The sequence below is a fragment of the Cetorhinus maximus genome, chromosome 4 (genome assembly GCF_964194155.1).
Source record: "Cetorhinus maximus chromosome 4, sCetMax3.hap1.1, whole genome shotgun sequence".
In the NCBI taxonomy this organism is placed as follows: Eukaryota; Metazoa; Chordata; class Chondrichthyes; order Lamniformes; family Cetorhinidae; genus Cetorhinus; species Cetorhinus maximus.
Window position 1 is genome coordinate 159,663,207 of NC_135882.1, and position 27,763 is coordinate 159,690,969.

The 27,763-nt window shown below is 42.2% G+C and overlaps 1 protein-coding gene across 1 annotated transcript in view; it reads left to right on the forward strand.

Annotated features, from left to right (window-relative positions):
* Positions 1–27,763, forward strand: part of LOC144679986 (vesicle-associated membrane protein-associated protein A-like) — a 108,919-nt gene that overhangs the window by 52,262 nt on the left and 28,894 nt on the right. The window contains exon 2 of the mRNA XM_078541047.1: positions 1,403–1,555. Coding sequence (XP_078397173.1) covers positions 1,403–1,555 — 153 coding nt within the window. The remainder of the gene's footprint in view (positions 1–1,402; positions 1,556–27,763) is intronic.

The following is a 27,763-nucleotide window of genomic DNA, read 5'->3' on the forward strand; positions in this document are numbered from 1 at the left end:
AGAGTGATCATAACATGGTAAAATTTCATAATCAGTTTGAGGATGAGAAATCTGGGTCTGAAGTTAGTGTCTTAAGCTTAAAGGCAATTACAAGAGAATGAAGAAGAGTTGGCTAGAGTGGAATGGAAAAATAAGTTATGAAGTAAGATGGTAGAGAAGCAGTGCAGAAATTTAAGGAGATGCTTTATAATTCTTAACTAAGATATATTCAATTGAGAGAGACTCTACAAGAATAATGCACCATCGTGGCTTAAGGATGGTATCAAATTGTAAGAAGAAATGTACAATTCTGCAAAGATTAGTGGTAGGTCAGAAAATTGGGGAAATTTTAGAAACCAGCAAAGGTTAACTAAGGGAAAGAAATCAGAGTAAGAGAGAAAACTAGCAAGAAATGTAAAAATGGAAAGTAAGAGCTTCTACAAGCAAAAAAAAAGGAAAAGAGTAGCCAAAGTGGCTGTTGGTCCCTTAAAAGTGAGATTGGGGAATTAATAATGGGAAGCAAGGAAATAGCAGAGATTTTGAAGAAGTATTCTGTATCTGCCTTCACAGTAGAAGACAGAGAAAGACAGTAGAAAAGCAGGGGGTGAAAGGGAGGGAGGAACTCAAAACAATCACAGCATTAGAGAAAAGGTACATAGAACCATAGGAAAATTACAGCACAGAAAGAGGCCATTCAGCTTACAAGAAAGACTGCTGAAACAAAAGGAATATGTTCAAACGTTGAATTGCCAGGAGCTTAGGGAGCCTATGGTTCCTTATTGGCCGAGGCATTGACATGGAAAAAACAATCAAAGTAGACTTGCCCAACCAATCAGCATCCTTTTTTCACGTAGTATAAATTATTGTGATTTTGAAATTTGGTATTCTTCCATTTGTCCTGATGAGTGCAAGATGAAAAGCTTCGGCAACATGTCTCTATATTCCCGAGCTCTAAGATTTAAGTTAATTGGCAAAAGAAGCGATGGAGACATGTGGAAAAAATTTCTCTCTGTGAGTGGGTGGGACCTAGAATACACTGCCTGGGAGTGTGATGGAGGCAGGTTTAATCAAGGCATTTAAGAGGGAACTGGATTATTATTTGAAAAGGAAGAATGTGCAGGGCTATGGAAAGGAGGCTAGGGAGTGGCATTAGATAAATAGCTCCTTTGGAGAGCCAGCGCAGACTCTACAGGCCGAATGGCTCCTTTCTGTGCTGTAACTTATGATTCTAAGGTCTGCAAATTCCAAAACAGCGTTTAAAACTGCGTGCTTCCCAGTCTTTTTGTTGGCTTATAAACATTGAAGATGTGAATTTCTGTGGAACATATATCCGATGGTAACACAGAACTTGAATTATTTGGCTGTGAAAGGGGGAATAGAAGTTCTATCTCTTTAATTAATTTTTAAAAATGTATATTTGTAGGTCCATTTACAGATGTCGTAACTACAAACCTCAAATTGAAAAACCCTGCAGATAAGAAGGTCTGCTTCAAAGTGAAGACTACAGCACCACGCCGGTATTGTGTACGGCCTAATAGTGGGATTATTGATCCTGGAACAACAGTTACTGTTTCTGGTAAGAAAGATGGCAAAGTCAGATGACCTTCAACAAATCTAAGAGCACTTGTTCATTTTTAACCAACATGTGAGAAATTGTTTTCAGTTGTTAGAATTAATTGAAAATTGTGGTGTTCTTGATTTAGAGTATGGAATACATTGACTACATTTGTTCATTAAAACTGCATGCATCTAAATGTCTGCTTGTAATTTGAGATTCATATCTGCACTGCTGAGTGTGGCAGTGTTCATAAATAAATGTATGATTATGTTCCTATGACTATTCAGTTAAACTGTAAATAGTAGTGGGTACTATACTAAAATAGATAGCAAATATCAGGCTTTTAATAAATTTGCAGACAGGTTTTCAATCAGAGTAGCTGGGGATCATCTGACGTTTTTGCTAGGTTCGGCTTGGATATTTTTAACTTGACTCCAAATAGTTGCAGTCTTTTGGTTGACATTGACTATACAATTTTTAACTAACCAATAAAGCAACTAAATTTTCATGCAGTTTTTGAGTTGCTTCACAGAGTTGAGGCTGAGAACATTCTTAAATTCTTTTTGGGTGCAACGGACAATGTTTATGTTTTAAATTTAGGGATTTAGTTCAGTATTTTTATAGGATTTAGAGGATTAAGCACATTTATCCATATCATCCATTTCCCTGGCACCCTTTGTTTGAAGGTAATTGGTTCTCTTAGCTCAATAACTTGGTTGCTCAATTCAATCTCTGGTTTACTTTGAACAATTAGTTGAGTAAATAGTCCAGGGTGCATGAATTCACCAGCAGAACATCCAAATGTGATGTACACTTGTTTCAATCCCTTACTTGTGCATCATAATTAAAGCCAAGCCTAATCTCTTATATTTGAGAGCCCATCAGTCAAATCACATGCATTAAACATTCAAACTTCTGTTGCATTTGTAAATGTCATAATGGTTATGTTGGATTCTGATTGGTGCATGGACCCAAAAATAACAGGGAGATTTAGTGGCTATGATTTTGTGGTAAAAACATCAATGCTCACTATTCTTAGAGACTAAATCGGGCAACATCTTCCGGTGTCCACATATGTGTACTTCAAATGATAGACTGGAAATTGCTGTTCAAGTTGTCCTGCTCCTCCAGAAGCTGTACAATAACAGTATCTTCCCAAAGATGCAGCATTAAAATGTATGGAAGGACATTAATTTGTGGTGCTTACCCACTAGATACCCTCAATCTATGCCAGAAATGTTTTGGCCTATTGTTCAAGTGTAAGTGAATTTTTAATGGTGTGATGAGTTTTAATTATTGCTAAGTAATTTCTATTCTAAGTGTAGTGTCTCATTCTTTCAGATTTTAATCACTGTTGGAGATTTTAAAATGTTTTTACTTTGACTCTTTTCTGTCTGACTTTCTCTGTCAATTCCATCTTTATTTCCTCTTTATTTTGCTTTCTGTTTTTGATTTTAGTTTGCATTAACTATTGTAATTTACACTTCTTGGTTTAGGCTTTGCATGGTTCAGTGAGATTCTTCAGCGTGGTTAAGGGTATGCAGATTGGCTTGATCTGATCACATAGATACCAGATCTTCTGTAGAGGATGCTGTGCTGTTCCAGATTTCTGATAACTGCAAGTTGCCGTGCATCAGCCCACAAGAAATCTGGATAAATGTCACGACGACAAAATCCATATCATTAAGTTGCATCACAGAATTTCCTTTGAAATATTGAATTTGCGAATCAAACTTAAAGAAAGGAAATAGATTTGCATTTATAAAGTTTCTTTCATGGCCACTGGAAGTCCCAAAGCGTTTTACAACCACAGAAGTACTTTTGATATGTAGTCATTGGTACAATGTAGGAAATGTAGCAGCTAATTTGCACACAGCAAACCTCCTCAAACAGCAATGTGGTAACGACCAGATTTTCTGTTGATTGAGGGATTAATACTGGCCAGGACACTGAGAATATTTCCCTTGCTCTTCTGTGATACAGTGCCAAGGAATCTTTCACATCCATCTGAGAAGGCAGACTGGTTCAAGATGTACCAAGTGGTGTGCCACATGAATCAGTGCCAGGGCCTTAACTTTTTACAATTTATAAAAATGCCTTGGATGAAGGGACCGAGATATGGTTTCTAAATTTGCTGATGACACAAAGATAGGTAGGAAAGTAAGTTATGAAGAGGACATAAGGAGGCTGCAAAGGGACATAGATATGTTAAGTCACTGGGCAAAGATCTGGCAAATCGAGTATAACGTGGAAAAATCTGAAATTGTCCATTTTGGCGGTTAGAATAAAAAGGAAACATATTATCTAAATGGCGAGAGATTGCAGAGCTCTGAGCTGTAGAGGGACCTGGGTGTTGTAGTGCATAAATCACAAAAGGTTATGCAGGTGCAGCGAGTAATTAGGAAAGCCAACAGAATGTTATCGTTTGTTGTGAGGGGAATTGAATACGGAAATAGGGAGGTTATGCTTCAGTTGCACAGGGCATTGGTGAGACCACATCTGGAGTACTGTGTACAGCATTGGTCTCCATATTTAAGGAAAGTAAACACATTTGGAGCAGTTCAGCAGCGGTTTACCAGACTATATCTGGAATGTGTAGGTTGTCTTATGAAGAAAGATTGGACAGACTAGGCTTGTATCCGCTAGAGATTAGAAGTGTAAGAAGCGACTTGATTGAAGCATATAAGATCCTGAGGGGTCTTGACAGGGTGGATGTGGAAAGGATGCTTCCCTGTTGTGGGAGAATAGAATGAAAGGCCATTAATCAAAAATAACAAGTCGCCCATTTAAAACAGAGACACAGTGTCTTTAAGTATTCTTAAGGCAGAGGTAGATAGGTTCTTGATAAGCAAGGGGATAAAAGGCTATCGGGGGTAGGTGGGAATGTGGAGTTGAGGTTACAATCAGATCAGCCATAATATTGAATGGTGGAGCAGGTTCCAGGGGCTGAGTGGCCTACTCCTGCTCCATGTTCGTTTGTTTGTATGTCTTGGGTTTGGGGCTGGGTTGGGGGGGTGATGTCATCTGAAAGATGGCATCTATGACTTTGCAACACTTGGCCAATACTGCAATCCTGAAATGGGACTTGAACACACAAGGTTCTTACGCAAGTGACAATGTAACCAACTGAGCCACAACTGACACTAATCCAACATTCTCTTGAAAGAACTGTTTGTTTTACTTCACAGCTTTCTTCCTGTACTGAAACTTTTCCTAAGACATATTGTCCAGGGACTGGTCACCCTCTGGATTAATATCCCAGTCACTTTGTTATCGTATGTGGGTCTAGGTAGTGTTTTTTTATTCATTCATGGGATGTAGGTGCTCGCTGGCTAGGCCAGCATTTACTGCCCATCCCTAATTGCCCTTGAAAAGGTGGTGGCAAGCTACCTTCTTGAACTGCTGCAGTCCATGCATCCGCAAGGCTAAGGATTACATGGATAGCACGTTTAGAGAGTTGGTCATACCACAGCTAAGTAGTACAGAGGCAGAAAGGGAATGGGTGACTGCCAGAATACTTGAGAGGAACGGGCAGGTAGTGCAGGAATCCCCTGAGGCTATCTTGCTTTCTAACCGCTTTTCTATTTTGGCTACTGGTGAGCGAGATGGTTCCTCAGAGGACTATAGCAAGAGCCAAGTTCGTTGTACCACAGATGGCTCAGTTGCACAGAAGGGGAAGTGGAAGAGTGGAAGTGCTCCAGTGGTAGGCGATTCCATAGTTAAGAGAGTAGACAAGCATTTCTGTGGCAGTAGACGTGACTCCAGGATAGTATGTTGCTTCCCTGGCGCCATCAAGGATGTCACAGAGCGGCTGCAGGACATTCTTTTGGAGGAGGGCGAGCAGCCAAGAGGCCTGATCCACCATGAAATCAGTCACATAGGTAGGAAAAGGTACGAGGTCCTGAAAGCAGATTTTGAAGAGTTATGGGAATTAAAAAGCAGGACCTCAAGAGCAGTAATCTCAGGATTACTCCCAGTGCCGTGTACTAGTGCGCATAAGAATAGGAAGATTGAGCAGTTCAATATGTGGCTGGAGAAATGGAATAGGAGGGAGGGCTTTAGATTTCTGAGGCATTGGGATTGGTTCTGGGGCAGGTGGGACCTGAAACAAGAAGGACGGGTTACACCTTAACAAGGTTTGGACTAATGTTCTCGCGGGGAGGTTGGCTACTGCTGTTGGGGAGGCTTTAAACTAGATTGGCAGGGGGTTGAGAACCTGAGGGGATATTCAGAGTGCAGAGGAGAAAAACTGGCAGTGGGAAGTAGTGACAGATCAACTGATAGTGAGGATATTTCAGAGAGTAGTATCAAGGTAGATGGAATACTTGGAGGGTTCGATGGAATTAGAGTAGGCAATAGTAAGTCATTAGATGGGGTCAGAGTAAAGGGGGGGAAAAAAAAGCCTAAATCAGGGCTAATGTGCATGTAAGTGAATGAATGAAGCGTGGTTAATAAGATTGGTGAACTGCAGGCACAGGTTGACAAATGGAAATGTGATATTATTGCTATAACAGAGACCTGGCTCAAAGAAGGGCAGGTCTGGGTGTTAAATATTCCTGGGTGCAAGGTGTTTAGGAGAGACAAGGAAGAAAAGTAGGGGGTGGGGGGGAGGGAAGAGAGAGAGAAGGGGGGGAGGGGGGAGAGTGGGGTGGGGGGAGAGTGGCAATATTGATTAAAGATGGCATTACAGTACTGGAGAGAGAGGATGTTTCAGAGGGGTCAAGGACGGAATCTCTCTGGCTAGAGGTAAGGAATGAAAAAAGTGCAATAACATTGGTGCAGTATATAAACCACCAACTAGTGGAAGGGCTGCGGAGAAACAAATTTGCAAAGAAATTACAGAGAGGTGCAAGAATTAAAGAGTACTCATAATGGGGGGCTTCAATTATCCAAATATAGACTGAGATAGGAATAGTACAGAGGGACAAGAGGGGCGAGAGTTCCTGGAATGTGTTCAAGATAATTTTCTGCAGCAATATGTTTCCAGTCCAGTGAGTGCTCATGCACTTTTGGACATGGCGCTGGGGAATAAGTTGGCCTAAGTGGATCACATGTCAGTGGGAGAGCCTCTAGGGGACAGTGACCATTGTATCAGAATGTTTAGGTTAATCATGGAAAAGGACAGGGAGCAATCCAGAGCAGGGATAATTAATTGGGGGAAAGCCAGCTTCAGTGCGATGCGAATGCACCTGAGTCAAGTGAGTTGGAATCAAATGTTGGCAGCAAAGATGGTGGCTGAACAATGGGCCATCTTCAAAGAAAAAATATTGCAGGCAACGTCAAGGCATATCTCCTTGAAGGGGAAAGGCAGGACAAATAAATCCAGAGAGCCTTGGATGACAAGAGAGATAGAGGTGAAGATGAAAAGGAAGAAGTGCGCGTAAGACAGATGACAGGTAGAAAATACAATGGAGAATCAGGCTGAATATAGAAGGATCAGAGGGGAAATGAAGAAGCTAATAAGGAAAGCAAGGAGAGAGCATGAAAAGAGACTGGCAATGAACATAAAAGGGAATCCCAAGGTCTTCTATAAGCATGTAAATAATAAAAGGGTAGTTAAAGAAAGAGGAGGTTTGATTAGGGATAAAAAAGGGGACTTGCATGTGGAGGCAGGAGAAGTAGCAGATGTGTTGAACGAGTACTTTGCAACTGTCTTTACAAAGGAAGATGATGTTACCTAGGCCGGGATGAGAGAGGAGATAACTTGTACACTAGATGAACTTACAATCAAGAGGAAGGAGGTGTTGGAAAGGCTATCTTTACTTAAAATAGATAAGATACCAGGACCGGTTGAGATGCATCCAAGGGTGTTGAGGGAAGTGAGAATGGAAATTGCAGAGACACTAGTGATAATCTTCCAGTCTTCCTTAGACACAGGAGAGGTGCTAGAGGACTGGAGAACTGCAAATGTTATACTCTTGTTCAAAAAGGGATGCAAGGATAAAGCTGGCAACTACAGATCAGTCAGTTTAACCTCAGTGGTAGGAAAACTTTTGGAAGCTATAGTATGGGATAAAATCAATAGTCACTTAGACAAGTGCAGCATAATTAAGGACAACCAGCATGGATTTATTATGGGGAGATCATGAAGGCATTTGATATAGTGCCACACAACAGACTTGTGAGCAAAATTCTGGGTCATGGAATAAAAGGGAAAGTAGGCACTTGTATGAGAAATTGGCTGAGTGACAGGAAACAGAGAGTAGTAATAAATGGTTGATTTTCAGACTGGACTGGATTGTAGTGGAGTTCTCCTGGGGTCAGTATTGGGACCCTTGCTCTTCCTGATATATTAAACACCTAGACTGTGGTGTGCAGGGCATGATTTCAACATTTGCAGATGATACGAAGATTGGAAATGTTGTCAATTGTGATGGGGATAGTCTTGATCTTCAAAAGGACATAGTCATGTTGGTGGATTGGACAGACAAGTGGCAGATGAAGTTCAATGGAGAGAAGTGTGAGATGATTCATTTTGGCTGAAAAAATATTGAGAGACGGTATAAAATAAAGGGAGAGCCTCTAAAGGAGGTGCAGGAACAGAGGGACTTTGGTGTGTATGTACACAGTCATTGAAGATGGTAGGGCACATTGAGAGAGCAGTCAACAAAGCATATGGTATCTTAGGCTTTATTAATAGAGGCATTGAGTACAAGAGTAAGGAGGTCATGTTGAACTTTTATAAGACACGAGTTAGGCTTCATCTGGAGTACTGCGTCCAGATATGGGCACCATACTTGAGGAAGGATGTGAAGGCTTTTGAGAGAGTACAGAGGAGATTCGCAAGAACAACTTCAGCGGTAAAGAACTGTACTTATGAGGATAAATTGGAGAAGTTAGGACTTTATTCCTTGGAGAAAAGAAGGCTGAGGGGAGATTTAATAGAGGTATTCAAGATCCTCAGGGGTATGGATAGGGTAACTAGTGAGAAACTGTTCTTACTCAAGAGAACATCAAAAACGGGAAGGCACAGATTCAAAATAATTGGCAAAAGGAGTAAATGTGATGTGAGGAAACGTTTTTTCACCCAGAGGGTTTTGGAGTCTGGGACAAACTACCTGAAAGGATGGTGGAGGCAGGTTCGATCGAGGTATTCAAAAGGGAATTGGATTGCTATCTGATGAGAGAATGTACAAGGTTCTGGGTTAAGGCAGGGGAGTGGGACTAGGTGGAATGCTCGTTCAGAGAGTCATTGCAGACTCAATGGGCTAATTGGCATCCTTCTGCACTGTAAAGATACTGTGATACTTTGATATGTGGTGTAAGTACACCCATAGTGCAGTTAGGGAATTCCAGGATTTTGACCCAGTGACAGTGAAGGAATAGCGATATATATCCAAGTCAGGATGGTGAGTGGCTTGGAGGGGATCTTCAGGTGATGGTGTTCCCCTGTGTCTGTTGCCCTTGTCCTTCTCGATGGTAGTGATTGTGGGTTTGGAAGGTGCTGTCTAAGGTGGCTTGGTGAGTTCCTGCAGTGCATCTTGTAGATGGGCGCCGCTGTGCGTCAGTGGTGGAGGGAGTGAAAGTTTGTGGATGGGTTGCCAATCAAATGGGTTGCTTTGTCCAGGATGGTGTCAAGCTTCTTGAGTGTTGTTGGAGCTGCACTCATCCAGGCAAGTGGGGAGCATTCCATCACACTCCTGACTTGTGCCTTGTAGATGGTGGACAGGCTTTGGGGAGTCAGGAGGTGAGTTACTCGCTGCAGGGTTACTAGCCTCTGACCTGCTCTTGTAACCACAGTATTATGGTTAGTCCAGCTCAGTTTCTGGTCAATGGTAACCCCCAGGATGCTGATCGTGGGGGGATTCAGCGATGGCAATGCCATCCCAATGTCATGAGGCGATGGTTAGATTCTCTCTTGTTGGAGTTAGTAATTGCCTGACACTTGTGTGGCATGCATGTTAACTGTCACTTGTCAGCCCAATCCTGGATATTGTTCAGGTCTTGCTGCATTTGGACCATGGACTGCTTCAGTACCTGAGGAGTCGCGAATGGTGCTGAACATTTTGCAATCATCCGTGAACATCCCCACTTCTGACCTTATGATGGAAGGAAGGTTATTGATGAAGCAGCTGAACATGGTTAGGCCTAGAATTACTACCCTGAGGAACTCCTGCAGTGATGTCCTGGAACTGAGATGATTGACCTCCAAAAAACACAACCACCTTCCTTTGTGCTAGGTATGACTCCAACCAGAGAGTTTTCCCCCAGATTCCCATTGACTCCAGTTTTGCCAAGGCTTCTTAATGCCACACGCAGTGAAATACTGTCTTGATGTCAAGGGCAGTCACTCTCACCTCACTTCAGGATTTCAGCTCTTTGTGAATAGTGAATATTGACCTGGTATTTTATCATGAGGAGCACTACAGGTAATCCAAATTCTGTGTTTATCCACATGTGCACTTTCCATCAGAAGGCACTGAATAGCAACCAGAAGCAAAAACCTAAGCTGAATTATTTCTCTCCTCTCGAGTCCAGATATACTGATATTGAAGTTAGTTATCTCAGTGCATGGGAGATCAAACCCAATCATTCTGGTCTTTATGGTGTCATTTGAATGCTAGACCACCTTTTCTGTTTGAATTAATGATGGTGTTAAGTGGTCTGGAGATTAATATGGGCAAATGTAACTAACTAAGGCCATGGAACAACAGCATAGTCGTTATGTTGCAAGACAAGTAACTCATTGACTAGAAACTTAACTGGTCCAGCCAGATAAATGCCGTGGCTACAAGTGCAGGTTAGAGGCTGGATGATCTGCAGTTAAGAACTCTCCTTACGGCCCAGCTCGTGTCAACAAGAATAGGAATTTCAGCCCCTCAGGCCTACTCCACCATTCAGTTAGACTATGGTTGATCAAGATCTTAACTCCTTCCAGTTGCCTTGATTCCGTAATTCAGCCATGGCAAGGCACAAGTCAGGCGTGTAATTGAATGCTCCCACTTGCCTGGATGAGTGCAGCTCCAACAGCACTCAAGTTTGGCACCATCCAAGACAAAGCAGCCCACTTGATTGGCACCCCATCCACCACCTTCAACATTCGCTCCCTATATGGACCATCTATAAGATGCACTGCAGCATTTTGGGAAAGCTTCCAAACCTGCAGCCTGGAAGAACAAGAGCAGTCGACACATGGAAACAACACCATCTGCAAGTTCCCCTCAAAGTTGCAAACCACCCTGACTTGGAAATACATTGTTGTGCCTTCATTGTCACTAGGTCAATTTCTTGGAACTCTCTCAACAGCATTGTGGGTGAGCTCATAGCACACAAATTCCAGCAGTTCAAGAAGGTGGCTCACCACCACCTTAAAGCAATTAGGGATGAGTAATAAATGCTGGCCTTACTAGCAACGAATGCCCACATTGTATGAATGGGAAAAAAATTTCTCCAAGTTACTGAAGTCCGTTAAAAAAAATTTAAATTAGTTTTTTGGAGTAGTAATCATGTTGCTTCCACTGTAATTTGAATTGAGACCTGCATGAAAACTGAGTGCTGTAAATATACATAAGTTTAATACACTTGGAAACCTGGAAATGACAGGCTTGCCAAATAGCTAATAGAAAACCAGAAAATGCTAGAGATACTCAGCAGGTCTGATAGCCTCTGTCAGAAAGAAACAGTTAACTTTTATGTTTGTGACCTTTCATCAAACAATTCAAAACTCAGATTGCTAGATTTTTGTTTGGCATGGCTGAGTTACGGAACCAGAACAACTGGAAGGAGTAAGGACCTTGATCAGCTGTAGCCTAATTGAATGGTGAAGTAGGCCTGAGGGGCTGAAATGCCTATTCTTGTTCCTCTGTTCCTATATTCATGTTATTTCCTGGAACTAATGTTGGTTTAATCAATTATTGTTCAATTTTGCCTTGTGTTTTGGAACAATTACTTAGTGAGTGGCTACTTATGATTAATATACTGTCGAAAAGGGACATCAGCAAAAATAAGGTTTCTCTTCATAAAATAATCTTTCTCTCCATTTTCCTTATCCTTAATTTTCCTTATCCTTAATAAATGTGGGTATTCCTTATATTTTCTCCCTGGCCGAGAGTTGAAATTAGCAGTTACTTTAACTGTATTAAAGTCAATTGGGTGACAACAAAAATTTTTTTTGAAATATATTTGGTTATGCCCATCACATCTTGCTAGAATTGCAAGTTGTTTCCACATCACCTGGCATGAAGTCCCTGATTGCCACCTTAAAGAAAACTTAAGAGCTAGAGATTTTCAGGATGGTAGGATGGACAATTTAAGCAAAACAATCAATCCAACTTAGTCATAGTCATAATGACACGTAAGGAGGCCATTCAGCTCATTGGGTCCACGCTGGCCCTCTGTGGAACAGTCGGTCAGCCCTGTGCTCCCACTCTGTTCCTGTAGCCCTGTAAGTTTATTTATCTCAAGTGCCCATCCAATTTCCTTTTGAAATCATTGAATATCTCCGCTGCTGCCACCCTCGCAGTCTTCCAGATTATTATCACTTGCTGTGTAAAAGAAAAAGTTCTTCCTCACATTCCCCCTGCATCTCTTGCCAAACACCTTAAATCTGGTGTCGCCCAGTGCTTGTACCATCAGCTTTTTAAAAAATGTATTTTTTCATGAAATCTGAGTGTCGCTGGCAAGGTCAGCATTTGTTGTCCATTCCTAATTGTCCTTGAACTGAGTGGCTTTTGTCCTTGAACTGAGAAGGTCATTTCAGAGGGCTGTTAAGAGTCAACCACATTGCTATGAGTCTGGAGTCACATAAAGGCCAGACTGGATAAGGATGACAGATTTCCTTCTCTGAAAGACATTATTGAACCAGATAAGGATTTTACAGCAATCGATGATAGTTTCATGGTCAGCATTACTGAAGCTGGCTTTATATTCCAGATTTTTTTTTTATTAATTGAATTCAGATTCCTCCAGCTGTTATGGTAGGATTTTAACATGTGTCCCCAGAGTATTAGCCTGGGTCTTTGGGTTAACAGACATTGCCTACAATGCTACCATCTCCCACCACCCCATTCCAGATGAGAATTGTTTTTCTTTGTCTATCTTATCTGAACCCGCCACAATCTTGTACATCTCTATCAAATTTCCCCTCGATCTCCAGTACATCCTGCCTATCAATTTTCACCCCATCCATTATCTTAACACCCCACCTCTACTGATATTTTGTCAGCATCCTCTTCCTTTGTAAACACTGATGCAAAGTACTTATTATGTATTCTAGCCTTGCTCTGCACCTCTAAGCACATATCACCACCTTTATCCCGAATTGACCCTGATCCGCCTCTTGCTACCCACTTACTATTTACATGCTGGTAGAAGATTTTTGGGTCCACTTTTATGTTAGTTGCCATCCAATTCTCATTTTCTGCCTTTGCCAGTCATATTTTCCTCCTCACACACACCTAATTATGATATTTTGGTATTTGGTCTGGCTCTTGCTTGTCAAATTCACCTGATATGCATTTTGCACCCTCTTTATTTTGTTTCATCATTTTCATTCCCTTACTTTTCACCCTTGTTGGGATGTACCTCACCTGTACTTGAACATCTCCTTAAAGATCACTCATTGTTCTGTTATAGGTTTTCTTGTCAGTCTCTGGTTCCATTTTGCTCTGGCTAGATTCCCTCTCATTCCATTGAAGTTAGCCCTCTTTCAATTTAGAAGTTCCATATTAGATTGTACCTTGCTCTCCTCTATTACTAATCTAAACCTTATGATATGATAATCAATCTTACCCGAATGTCCATCCACAGACACTGAGTCCACATGGCTTCCTCTTATTCCTCAGCACCAGATTTAGCAATGCCTCCTTTCGAGTTGGGCCAAGAATATATATTGGTCAATGGTGTTCCCCTGAACAAGTTTCAGAAATTCCTCGCCCTTCATTGTAATATTATCGCAGATGATATTTACATAATTAAAGTACCGCAGTGTTACCACTTTATAGTTCTTGCGCCTCTGTGATTTCCTTTCAGGTTTGCTCCTCTATATCTCTCTCACTAATTGGAGGCCTATAGGAAACCTCCAGTCGGGTGATCATTCCTTCCTTGCTCCTCAACCCTAACCAGATGGATAACCTGTCCTTTCCAGTCACGCCCCACCCAATCAAGGACAATCCTCTCTTTCCATCATTGCAATGTCTTCCCTAGCCAGTGTTGCCCACTGCAACTCCCTTTTATCTTTCCCTATCTTTTTCTGAACACTGTATTCTTGAATATTAAGCATCCAATCTGCACCATTTTTAAGTTATGTTTCTGTCATTGCTGGTACATCATACTCCTACACAGTCATTTCCCCTTGTAGTTTGCCAACCTTATTCATCATAATTTGTGCGTTTATGTACATGCATTCTGAACCTGTCTATTTATTCCTTTAGCTCTTTCCCATCTGTTTCCTTCCCTAGTACCATCCAACACTCTCACTTTGTACACCTTACTCCTCTTTGATACTACTTTATGCCCATCCCCTGCCACATTAATTTAAACCCTCTCCAGCTATACTAATTAATCCCTCCATGAGGACATTAATCCTGGTCCTGTTGAGGAGGTGCAGCACATCCCTTTTGAATAGGTGCCTCTGTCCCAGAACTGGTTCCAATTCCCCAAGAATCTGAAGCCCCCTTCCTGAACCATGCCTCAAGCCATGCATTGATCCTCCCTGTCTTCCTGTTTCTCACCTTGCTCACATGCAACACTGGGAATGATGGAGTCCCTTCGGGGTCCTACTGTTTTAACTTTTCTAGCTCCTGAAAATTTCCCTTTGTTGTTGGTGCCGATGTGTACCGCAGTCTCTGGCCTGCTCCCATCCCCCTGCACTATATTCTGGACCCTCTCCTTGATGTCCTTCACTCTGGCCCCAGGGAGATAACACACCATGTGGGACTCTCAATGGTGGTAACGGAAATGCCTATTTGTCCTCTTGACTATGGAATCGTTGATAATTTCATCTCTACACTTTTGTTGTTCCCACCTGTACAGTCCCTTGGTTATTGATGCCATTTTCTGGACTGCACTCCTTCAGGAATCAGCAGTCTCCAATGCTGAGTACCTGTCTGAGAGTGGCACACACCCTGAAAACTCTGTACTTCCTGCTACTTTCTACTCTTTTGGTTGGTCATTCATCTACGAATCACCATCTAGAAGGACAAGGGTAGCAGATAGATTTTGACCCAGCGACAGTGAAGTAACGGCAATATATTTCCAAGTCAGGATGGTGATTAGCTCGGAGGGGAACTTCCAGGTGGTGGTGTTCCCATCTATCTGCTGCCCTTGTCCTTCTAGATGGTAGTGGTCATGAGTTTGGAAGGTGCTGCTGTAGGAGCCTTGGTGAGTTTCTGCAGTGTGTCTTGTAGGTGGTACACACTGCTGCTACTGAACTTAGGTGGTGGTGGAGTGATTGGCACCCTTCCACAAAGAGTCAAGTGGGCTGCTTTGTCCTGGATGGTGTCAAGTTTCTTGAGTGTTGTGGGAGCTGCACTAATCCAGGCAAGTGGGGAGTATTCCATTACACTCCTGACTTGTGCCTTGTAGATGGTGGATAGGCTTTAGGGAGTCAGGAGGTGAGTTATTCATTGCACAATTCCTAGCCTCTGACCTGCTCTTATAGCCACAGTATTTATATGGCTAGTCCAGTTCAGTTTCTGGTCAGTGGTAACCCCCCAAGATGTTGATAGTGGGGATTTAGCGATGGTAATGCCATTGAATGTCAAGGGGTAATGGTTAGATTTTCTCTTGTTAGAGATGGCCATTGCCTGGCACTTGTATGGCGTGAATGTTACTTGCCACTTGTCAGCCCAAGCCTGGATGTTGTCCAGGTCTTGCTGCATTTGGGCATGGACTACTTCAGTATGTGAAGAGTTGCGAATGGTGCTGAACATTATGCAATCATTAGGAGCATCCCCACTTCTGACATTACAATGGAAGAAAGGTCATTGATGGAGCAGTTGAAAGTGGTTGGGCCTAGAACACTACCCTGAGGAATCGCTGCAGTGATGTCCTGGAGCTGAGATGACTGACCTCCAGCGACCACAATCATCTTCCTTTGTGCTATATATGACTCCAACCAGCAGAGAGTTTTCCCCCTCATTCCCGCTGACTCCAATTTTGCTAGGGCTCCATGATGCCACGCTCTATCAACTGCATCCTTGATGTCAAGGGCAATTGCTCTCATCTCATCTCGGGAGTTCAGCTCTTTTGTCCATGTTTGAACCAAGGCTATAATGAGGTCAGGAGCTGAGTGGTCCTGGTGCAACCCAAACTGAGCATCAGTGAGCAGGTTATTGATAAGCAAGTGTTGCTTGATAGAAATCTTCCATCACTTTACTGATAATAGAGAGTAGACTGATAGGGCGGTAATTGGCCACGTTGGATTTTTCCTGCGTTTTGTGTGTAGGACATACCTGGGCAATTTTCCACGTTGCTGGGTAGATGCCAGTGTTGTAGCTGTACTGGAACAGCTTGGCTAGGGGTGCGGCAAGTTCTGGAGCACAAGTCTTCAGTACTATTGCCGGAATATTGTCAGGGCCCACAGCCTTTGCAGTATCCAGTGCCTTCAGCCATTTCTTGATATCACATGGAGTGAATCGAATTAGCTGAAGACTGGCATCTGTGATGTTGGGGCCATCAGGAAGAGGCAGAGATGGATCATCCACTCGGCATTTCTGGTTGAAGACTGTAGCACATGCTTCCGACTTATCCATTGCACTTACGTGTTGAGGTCCCCCTTCATTTGAGGATGGGGATTTTTGTGGAGCAGCCGCCTCCTTCAGTGAGTTGTGTAATTGTCCACCGCCATTCATGGCTGGATTTGGCAGAATTGTAGAGCTTAGACCCGATCCATCGGTTGTGGAATTGTTTAGCTCTGTCCATTACTTGCTGCTTGGCATGCAAGTAGTCCTGTATTGTAGCTTCACCAGGTTGCCACCTCACTTTTAGGTATGCCTGGCGCTGCTCCTGGCGTGCCTTCCTGCACTCTTCATTGAACCAGTGCTGGCTTGGTGGTAATGGTAGAGCGGGGGATATGCCTGGCCATTTGGCTACAGATTGTGTTAGAGTACAATTCTGCTGCTGCTGATGGTCCACAGCACCTCATGGGTGCCCAGCCTTGAGTTACTTGATCTGTTTGAAATCTCCCATTTAGTACGGTGGTAGTGCCATACAACATGATGGCGGGTATTCTCAATGTGAAGGTGGGACTTCGTCTCCACAAGGATGTGCAGTGGTCACTCCTACCAATACTGTCATGGACAGATGCATCTGTGGCAGCCAGGTTGGTGAGCATGAGGTCAAGAATGTTTTTCCTCTTGTTGGTTCCCTCGCCACCTGCTGTAGACCCAGTCTAGCAGCTATATCCTTTTGGACTCAACTAGCTTGGTCTGTAGTGGATGTGGAGAGGATGTTTCTTCTTGTTGGAGAAACTAGACCTAGGGGTCACTCATTTAAGGCAGAGATAGGGGGAAGCTTTTTCTGAGTGTTGAGTGTCTTTGGAACTTTCATCCTGAAAGGGCAACTGAAGCAGAGGCTTTGAATATCTTTAAGGCAGAGCTAGATAAATTCTTGATTAACAAGGGGTGAAAGTTTTTCAGGGGTAGGCAGGAATGTGGCGTTGAGGTTACAATCAGATTAGCCATGATCTTACTGAATGGCAGAGCAGGCTCAAGGGGTCGAGTGGCCTACTCCTGCTCCTAATTCGTATGTTCTTATGGTGCTACTGAGCCACTCTTGGCGATGGACATTGAAGTCCCCCACCCAGAGCTTTGCCACCCCAGTGCTTCTTCCAAGTGGTGTTCAACATGGAGGAGTACTGATTCATCAGTTGTTGGGGGGGCAGTGCTGCAGTGACTCCAGCAGCCCCTTGAGTTCAGGAATACAGAGCCCGAGTTGAAGAAGCTGGAGACACTTCCTACACATGTGGCCCACCAAGCCACGTGACGTATCCTGACGTTCCCACATGGTGCGGGAAATGCAAGCAACAGGTCTTAGCTGCCAATCCGTGAACTAAAAAAAATCTTTATTCCTTCTTTTTAAACAAGGTACTATGTAGATTTTAACTTTTAATTTTAATTAATGTTTCAGGACCTGCGTGTATTCTTATTAATAGCTTGCTTAACTCTTCTCATACTGATAGTTTGTTTTCTTTTCACCTTGCACCTGAGGCTCAGGATTAACCTGCTCTGCTACTCTGCCCCCAAATTCCTTCAGCTATTCGCCCCTCAGCTTAGTGCTCTGACTACCAGTCATCTACCCTGTGTTGTCACTCCTTGATTTTTTTTTTGGATTGATTTGTTCCCTCATGCTGCTCTCAGTCTCTCAGTTAATCCCCACTTTTACCTGTGGCTTTTGGCACTGTTTTCCTCCAAGCTCGAGCTCTCTGTATTCCTGCCAACTGCTGGGCCCTGACATTGTTTTCCCTCAGACTCTTTCTCCCTGACTCCCACTGTCTTCCAGCCACTGTTTTTGCCTGTGGATCTCCCGACACTGTTTTCCCTCAGGCCTGTTCCCTTTCAGCTTGCTTATTGCAAATCGCTTGACTTTCAGTGGCATTGCTGCTGCAGAATAAAACACTTTTAACTTTCAGCTTGTCTCCCATACCTTAATTTTTTCTGCATGTTTCATTCTTCTCTAGTCTCCAAAAGCTTCAGTTACCTTTGTATCTGTTTCCTTTTCACATTTTCTTGCACTCCGTTTGTTGGACTATTGAAGGTATAGGAAGGTTGAGGAACATGAGACTCGCAGCAGGAGGTCAGGGAGAGTAGAACCAAATGCTGCAGGCGGAATAGGCCTCGGCTGAGTGTGAAATAGTAAATTGGGGGAGTTACTTGGGCGGCTTGCATTTCCTTGGTAAATGCAGCCATATGATAAATATTTAACAGTCATGTGGTTACTACAGACGAGTGAAATTTCTGCAACTGGGCATACACAGACAATCTCGTAGAGATGACAGATACATAAATTCTCTTGGGACTAGCCATTAAGTTATATGCTTACTCTCAGGAAATCCAAAACCCAGCATTCCAGTCGGGTGAGTAAAAGCTAATCTTGCATTCGTATTTGCAAAGTTACACCAAGATATGTGTGACAGTCATGCACACTGTGCATGGAGTGCTGCTTTAATGTGCAGATGTCAGTGAGACACAGTTGACTTGGCTAGAATGCTCATAATAAAGAAACATCCACATAATTGTGCCCTGGAATATGATATTTATTTTTTAGGGAAGCACTTATTTACAATTGAACTTAGCACCATTTCCCCAAAGCAGCTGCTACAATAGTATTTCTTGATTTCATTGCAACAGTGAGAGTTCAAAACAACTTAGTTGACTGAAGTAGTTTTGGATGTCTTGATGTCATGAAAGGCAAAGGTACTATATAAATGTATTTGTTGTCTTTTTTCCTGCCATTCCTATTCTCTCCCTTGGTGTGCCCCCCCTGCCCCACCCCAAAACCCCCACTCTCCCCTAGATAGAGGCCATTTCACCCCTTATGTTTGTATTAGTTAGTCAACTGGAATTATCCACTTTCATCTAATTTTCCTGCTTTCTCCCTCCTTTTATACTTTTCTAATATCTGATTTCCTTTTTAAATAGTTGGTGCATCAAATTTATGGCAAGGCAGACCGTATTCTCACAACAATCCTTCTTGTGTTTAAAATAAAACTCTCAACTTCTTTCTTCTTGGCCCTTGTGGTATCATGAATCTCTGCCTCTAGTTACTGATTTGCAAATCAGGAAGCTTCTGTTCAAACCCGGAGTCCCGAACCTTCTGTTTAGCACAGATTGCAGGGACAGCAAACAATATTTTGAATGTCTCTAAATAACTATAGCGCCTGATAGTTGCTGTCATTCTATTAAAGCTTCACTGTATTCATTCAATAATTTAATGTCCTTAGGCTTGAGATGGACATTGTCTTTCCAGCCACCCCATTAATAGGAAAGACAAACTATTGAAAGGATGAAAGTTGGGACAGGAATTACAGTTCCAGAAGTTGGAAATACCCCAAGACTGGAAGCCAGATATATAATTTTTTAAAAAGGCTTATCCCAATTAAATTGATAAAACAACTAAAATAAATGATTGGAGGCTGCTTAACAAGACTCCAGGAGACAAGAGGTGGAATGCCTTTAAAGGTATAATGCCGGACAAATAGGTGCTGAAAATATTCAACAAGCTCAGACCAAACAAACATGACCGTAAATGGTTAAACATAGAAATTAAAATTAATAAGTGGAAATTAACCTCTACTAACCCTGAAAAGAAAGGGAAGATATTCTCTCATGAGAATGAAGAAGCACATTGAAAGTATTGTGAGCGGCAACAAAAGGGTACTGAAGAAAAATCAAATCGTAAGTAGATAAATGTAACTCCAATACTACAAGTGTAACTGGGCAGTCAGAGAAGAGATGAAAACCATTATATGAGTAACAGGCTTAAAATTCAGGATTAGCACAAAATAATAAATGTTATAAATGATTTCCTTGCAATATTCATGAGGGCTATATGGGAGCAATACCTCTTTCCCAAGCAAACTTACCCTAGTAAAATTTATCACTTTGATATAAATAAATTGGAAATCCTAAAAAAGGTGGTATCGCTGAGAGAGACCAGTGAAGAGATTTGAGACCTGGATGTCATGAGGAAATTGATTGAAACTGGAAGTTATCAGTAGATTAGAAACTGAGTGACTGTGGTACTTGTATTCAAAAGAGGTGATAAACATGCAGTCAACTATAGGTCCATTAGTCTTTTATTTAATGTAAAATAACACAATTATTTATCAGGAGCGTAAGGTTTGGGCTTAGGAATCTCAGATTACCCAAAAAAGAGGGTTGAATTTGTATGATAAAGTAATTTATTAAGTAGTTTATTAGGAAGCAACGGTTTAAATGTGGTGCATAAGCTAAATGGATAGAAAAAGCATGCAATGCGTGACAGGTGAAAGCGGTTTACTGATCCTGGAGAATAGACGAGTGGATGTAGTTGATTTCTACAGCTGAAGGTGGCAGTCTCTTGTTTGTTTATTTGCCTGGGCCTCTTCTCTCTTTGTTCTTTGTCATCTTGCGCTGGCTGAGATGTTAGGAAGCCCCTTCCTGGTCTTTTTCTGCATGGTGAGGACTGCATAGATCTGCATAGAGCCAGCATAGATCACTATGAACAAAACTCTTCCCTCTTGAATGTCATTTCTTGTCCTCTCACAAGCCTTTTTTTAACCTTTTAACTTAGACAGTTGGTTTATGTATAGGTCATGAAATCCAACCTCATCAGGAATGTCTGTGTTTGAACCATATTCTTGACAGAGATAACTGTCCTGTCCTGTGTTTTCCAGACAGCAAGCTGTTATGGAAGCTTTCTTCATAAGATTTCTAAAATATTCAATAAATTTCTTGACAGGAGGGAAGATTATCTGTCCTGGTTGGAGGAGTTGAGGGATGTGGTGGGATGAAGGGTGGCAGTGGTGCTGAGTGAAATGAATCAGCATGGTGTTCGAATCATTGCTGTTTCTATTTTGTATCATAATCAGTGATTGGAGTGGAGGCAATACTAAATTAAGGCCATTGCTGAAAAAAGAAACATGTTGAAGCTTTTTGGATGCTTCAAGAATACCAATACAAAGGGAAAACAGCAATTTGTACTCTGAGAATAGAGTGCTGATTGGTTGGCAAGTGGACTCTGGTAGAGGCATTGCCATGGAGAATACACCAGTTGATGGTCACTAACAGTTAACTGCAAAGCATTGTTTGAAATTTAAACCAAGCACCTTGACCCTAATTGGTCAAGGCATTGTCCTGAGGAATGAGTCAGCGAATGGCTGTCACTTACTTTGTTCAGCTGAAACAGGCACAGTGTGTGTACATGTTCTTTCTGTTTGCCGAGAATAGGGCCTTCAGTACTAATAAATGTAGCTTCCAGTACACACACATGCGCCACACTGAGAGTCCAACTGACAATCTTAAATTGGTTGTCAGTGTAATTCTCAAGGCACTGAGAATTATTTAGCAAACGTCGTCCAATCGTGGAATCACATCTCGTGTTGGACACTGTTTGGAGTTTTGCAAGCACTGGCTGGTTGGGTACGGCCTTTATTCTGCTCATTGCGACCAGCAGCTGGGACATGCTGTTTGATATGATCCGCCAGTCTTTGGGATGTGCAACCGACATACCAAGCATTGCACTGGCACTGAAATTCATATATCACATTACTCATTTGTGTGATAGGCAGAATGTCTTTTTGGCTTGATGGCAGCATCCTGTTCGTGGCAAATACCACTTGTGTTGCTACTGCATCGTAGCAGCATGAAACAGTAACTTCACCTGTCGCTCAAATTTTTGAGATACTTTGCCCTTTCAGGGTAACCTAAGGTAGACCGGGTGCATTTCAGGGCCGAAAGTGACGGCCTTGGGCCTGTTCATGAGTTAGGGTCAGTGGAATAAATGAGGCAGCTCAGAAATTAAAGAATTAAGTCAGATTGAAGGTATAGGTGAACAGAACAATGACTGACTAAATTTAACATGTAAAGTGCCAGGTACAGTGTCTCAAAACTGGTAACTTCGGGCCCGAGGCTGTGCTGGATTTTGGGTAGGGTAGTTTGGGCTCGGATGGGTGTGATGGCTGTCACTTTAAGATCAGTTTGACTGAATAGGGAGCCACACGATTTGTTTAACCAATGTGTAGCTAGCGTGGGGGAATAAATTCCAGGGGAGGAGTTTCCTAGAAAATGGTTGTTTGAGGGGCTGGCTAGATACAAGTATCCACAGACCTCTTGTCGAAGTAAAGTTTGTTTGTTTGACTAAGAAGCCTCCCAGGGTGCGTTTCTACACTGGGTCGGATGGGGTCAAGGGTTAGCTGGAGTGCATGAAGAGAACGCCGCGCAAGCGGCGAAGGGGATAACTAGTTCAGTGCCACATCATTTTGATGTTGGAGAACACTTCTGGATGATTGAATTAAGGTGTTATGCTCACTTGTGATTATCTCCAACCCAAAGACATCCATTTATTGGTACTCTGCTTTGTATCCGTCCAGCTACATTCCCATCAAGATCACTTGCCTTCATTTCCATCAGTCTTTTATATGGTCATAATTCAGGAACCTAATGGGTTTTTTCCCCCATGTGAAAGACTGTAACTGGAACTTAAATGTGTTTTTTTGGTATTTTGGGCAGTAATTTGCTTGAAAGGGAATAGTTTCCTCACCAGCCCCATGCTGAGTTGGTCATCTATAAGCAGGAGAGCTGATTTAATTGTGGAATACTTGTTCTGCAAGATGCCAAGCATTGATCTTTCAGTTAATTTATGGTCATTTGGGAGACATTTAGCATCTGAATTGACAAATTTCTTAGTGTTGACTGACACTATTTTGAAACTCTTTCGAGTTATCAACAGTCACAGATTGTAACTCTTTTGAGTACATTCACAGTTCTTGGTTTCCGGGAGTGGGACATGAACCCACAACCTTCTGATTCAAAGGCGAGGGTGCTATGAACTGAGCCACAGCTGACACCTCTAGTGTTGACTGACACTGAACCTGATTAGAGTAGCTGTTTAAGTGAATTTGCACCAATCAGTGGCAAGTACCTGAGTTAAGTCAGTGATGAAGGTAATACAAAATATTTAAAAGTGAGTGGAACAGGAACTAAAAATGTAACCCAAATCAAAAGAAGCAGTTATTGAGTTGCCAAATTTGATGGCAGAAGAAAAAAGGGGAGTAGGTTTCAGCTGGAGTGAATACTTTAGTAGTTGAAGTTCTAGTTGAGAAAGTGAGCCTGAGTTAAGGAAAGAATAAGAACTGTGTAGATTAGAAGAGGAGCGAACTGCATGAATTTGAAGCTGATGAGACCAAGAAACAGAATCCAGGTGAGGCAGAAGAACAAGAGATCTTAAGCTGACATATTTGTAGAGAAATGCCTGTGTAGCATGAGGTCATGTGGCAGCTTGGCCTGGAAAGTGAATGTGTAACTACTATGAAAGTCTTTACCATTCATTGGAGACCAATTTCTGGCAATAGTTCTAGATGATTTAAGAACCTGATTATTTGATTAGGGTGTAAAAAATCTCAAGGTTTAAATGCTGGATAAGCAGCTGTTCCGCACAGATCAAATAAAACCTGTTTGTCATTCATGGCTGGTTATTTAGTAGACGTTTTGCATTTTCATATTCACGATATTTCTGTGATCTGAGTCTTTTGGGGATTTTTAAGAATCTATACAGACATTCAAAATCAGCCAAGCAAGGCAGCTAAAAGGCTGCAATCAGGGCTTAGGCAGAAGCAGGTTGGAATGTCTTGCCCTGGATAAGGAGTTGACGTTTTTATTTAAAGTGTAAAATTCACCAAGTCGGCATGGAATAAGTGTGTTACTTAAATGTGTAAGATACGCATTCAGAAGTTGGTTGCTGTCACTTTCATCATACTCCATATGTTTTACCAGTTGTGAAATAAAGTAGCTTATGAAATAAACCAGATCATGGCCAGCGTTAATTCAGTCCACCTTCAGAAAGATTAAGAGGTGTCAGCTGTGGCTCAGTTCATAGCACCCTTGCCTTTGAATCAGAGGGTTGTGGGTTCATGTCCCACTCCCGGAAAACCAAGAACTGTGATTGTACTCGAAAGAGTTGCAATCTGTGACTGTTGATAACTCGAAAGAGTTTGAAGGAGGCATGGGATATAAGACATTCAGAAAGATTAAGAGGTGTCAGCTGTGGCTCAGTTCATAGCACCCTCGCCTTTGAATCAGAGGGTTGTGGGTTCATGTCCCACTCCCGGAAACCAAGAACTGTGATTGTACTCGAAAGAGTTGCACTCTGTGACTGTTGATAACTCGAAAGAGTTTCAGAAAGATTAAGAGGTGTCAGCTGTGGCTCAGTTCATAGCACCCTCGCCTTTGAATCAGAGGGTTGTGGGTTCATGTCCCACTCCCGGAAACCAAGAACTGTGATTGTACTCGAAAGAGTTGCAATCTTTGACTGTTGATAACTCGAAAGAGTTTCAGAAAGATTAAGAGGTGTCAGCTGTGGCTCAGTTCATAGCACCCTCGCCTTTGAATCAGAGGGTTGTGGGTTCATGTCCCACTCCCGGAAACCAAGAACTGTGATTGTACTCGAAAGAGTTGCAATCTGTGACTGTTGATAACTTGAAAGAGTTTCAGAAAGATTAAGAGGTGTCAGCTGTGGCTCAGTTCATAGCACCCTCGCCTTTGAATCAGAGGGTTGTGGGTTCATGTCCCACTCCCGGAAACCAAGAACTGTGATTGTACTCGAAAGAGTTGCACTCTGTGACTGTTGATAACTCGAAAGAGTTTCAGAAAGATTAAGAGGTGTCAGCTGTGGCTCAGTTCATAGCACCCTCGCCTTTGAATCAGAGGGTTGTGGGTTCATGTCCCACTCCCGGAAACCAAGAACTGTGATTGTACTCGAAAGAGTTGCAATCTTTGACTGTTGATAACTCGAAAGAGTTTCAGAAAGATTAAGAGGTGTCAGCTGTGGCTCAGTTCATAGCACCCTCGCCTTTGAATCAGAGGGTTGTGGGTTCATGTCCCACTCCCGGAAACCAAGAACTGTGATTGTACTCGAAAGAGTTGCAATCTGTGACTGTTGATAACTTGAAAGAGTTTCAGAAAGATTAAGAGGTGTCAGCTGTGGCTCAGTTCATAGCACCCTCGCCTTTGAATCAGAGGGTTGTGGGTTCATGTCCCACTCCCGGAAACCAAGAACTGTGATTGTACTCGAAAGAGTTGCAATCTGTGACTGTTGATAACTCGAAAGAATTTCAGAAAGATTAAAGGAATACAAAAAGCAATTACTGCAGGTGTTGTAAATCTGAAAGATAAGCAGGAAATGCTGAAAATGCACAGCAGGTCAGTTATAAAGTTTTTGATCTACAACTGGGGGATTTTTTTTTTTAATTCATTACAGATATGGGTGTCGCTGGCTGTGCCAGCATTTATTGCCCATCCCTAGTTGATCTTGAGAAGGTGGTGGTGAGCTGCCTTCTTGAACCCCTGCAGTCCATGTGGTGTAGATACACATACTGCTGCTCGGAAGGGAGTTCCAGGATTTTGACTCAGGATATTGTTGATGAGCAGCAACTAAAGTAGCAATAAAGCAAGAAGATGATAATATGCCTGGGGTGAGAGGAGCAGGGGTGCAGTATTCTCTGACCCACCTCTTTGTTCTTTTCCTTTTTAAATTAGGTAGGCAGGTGTTTCTCACGTGCCGGTGCAGACTCAATGGGCTGAAGGGCCTCTTCTGCACTGTGTGCTTCTGTGATCCTGTGAAAATGGTGTTTATCATGCCTAAAACCTGAAATTATCTGCCTCTCCATTCATACTGCTTGTCCTGCTGAGTATTTCTGTTTTTGTTAAAGGAATGCCTGTGCTCAAGGCATGGAGATTCGGTCTATGTCGCAAAGAAGTTTTATTATTAAACTCCTGCATCCTGCTACCACATTCAGTACACCTTAATTGAGGTGTACAAGATTATGAGGGGCCTAGGTAGAGTGGACAAGAAAGATCCATTTCCCTTAGCAGAGAGGCCAATTACCAGGTGGCACATATTTAAGGTGATTGGTAGAAGGATTAGAGGAGACATGAGGAAAATGTTCTTCACCCAGAGGGTGATGGGAGTCTGGAATTCGCAGCTTGGTTTGGTGGTGGAGACAGAGCCCTGAACTCATTTACAAAGCTCCTGGATCTGCAGCTGAAGTGTTGTATCCTGCAAGTCTACGGATCAGGTGTCTGTTGGTGGGATTAGAAGGGGCAGATAGTTTTTTATGTTTTCTTCTTCGGCCAGCACAGACACGATGAGCTGAATGGCCCTTTTCTGTGCCATAACGGTCGTATAGTTCATATATAGGGTAGCAGGAGTTTTCATCTTTAGAAGGTTTCTGGTTGCTGAAGGGAGGGATTTACACCATTAAACCGGAGTGCTTACATGTGACAGACTCAAATTCATAACCACCTTTTTAAAAATTTTACTGGATGAGAGCATTGCAGGCTTGGCCAGCATTTATTGCCCATTCCTAATTGCCTTGAGAAAGTGGTGGTGAGTTGCCGCCTTGAACTGCTGCATTCCCTGTGATGTAGGTACACCTACAGTGCTGTTAGGGAAGGTATGGTTCTGTGAGTATGACTAGGTTGCTTGACTAGTTTGTGTGAGATAGCTGCCCCAATTTTGGCACAAGCCCCAGATGTTAGTAAGGAGGACTTTGTGTCTCTTCATAAACAGCTTCTTTACAAAAGTTCAATTTGTCAAGCTTGACTAGTCATGTTCAAACACATCGACCCAGTTCCTGACTAAGCCTTATTTAAGTGCTCTCTAATTTCACTCTGCAATGTAGGTTCTAGAAATTTTGTGACAGCTAGGTAAGAGAGTATCTGACCTGTAATTTCCTGGCTTTTTCTTTTGCACATGGGGCAACATTTACTGCCTATGCACTTTTTGGAAAATTTTGGTTAGTACATCCATTATGGCCTCCTGACCCTCTAATATTCTGGGATGAGAGCCACCTGGGGCTGGGTACTTGCACTTGTGGTTGCTTTACTTTTTTTAATGCAGCACCATTTTGAATCTTTCACTTCTACCTCCTTTGCTATTCATGCAGCCTCAATTTTACTTTTGTATTTTCTTTAAAAACCTGAACCAAAATACTTATTGAGCATTTCTACCATTCCTTTCTAATCAACTGTAAAATGGTGCCCCTTTATCTTAAGTGGCCATATCCCCTCTTTGTGTACTCATGTACTTAAAATCTGGAACCTTTATCTTAACAATTTTTTCTTGTGAACCTAATTAGCTTATGGACATTATTTCCCAACTGTTCTTGTATCTTCATGTTGCTTTTTTGTCCTGCTTGTTTACTCTGAAACAAATCTTGCTTTTCATTCTTCCTTTGTTGGCTATAAACCTTTGTCATCTCAATCACAGCTGATACCCTTATAATACATTTGATATATGATAATCAATCCTTAAATTTTCCTACTGATATCATCCTTGAATGTTGATCCCTCATTTATTGGTCTATAGAGTACTTCCCATCTCCTAAAAACATCCTTCATTTCATAGCTCAATCCAGACAGACTATAACTTAGCACCATCAATAAACCCTTCTATTATAATTATGGTCCTTAATTAATAAGACAGACTGGTATGTTAAGCTTTACATAGATATTTGTCTCCTGCTCTGTGCCAAAGACCACTGCTGTAGGTGAATCTCTATGAACTAGTGTAATTTAACATGCACAGTAT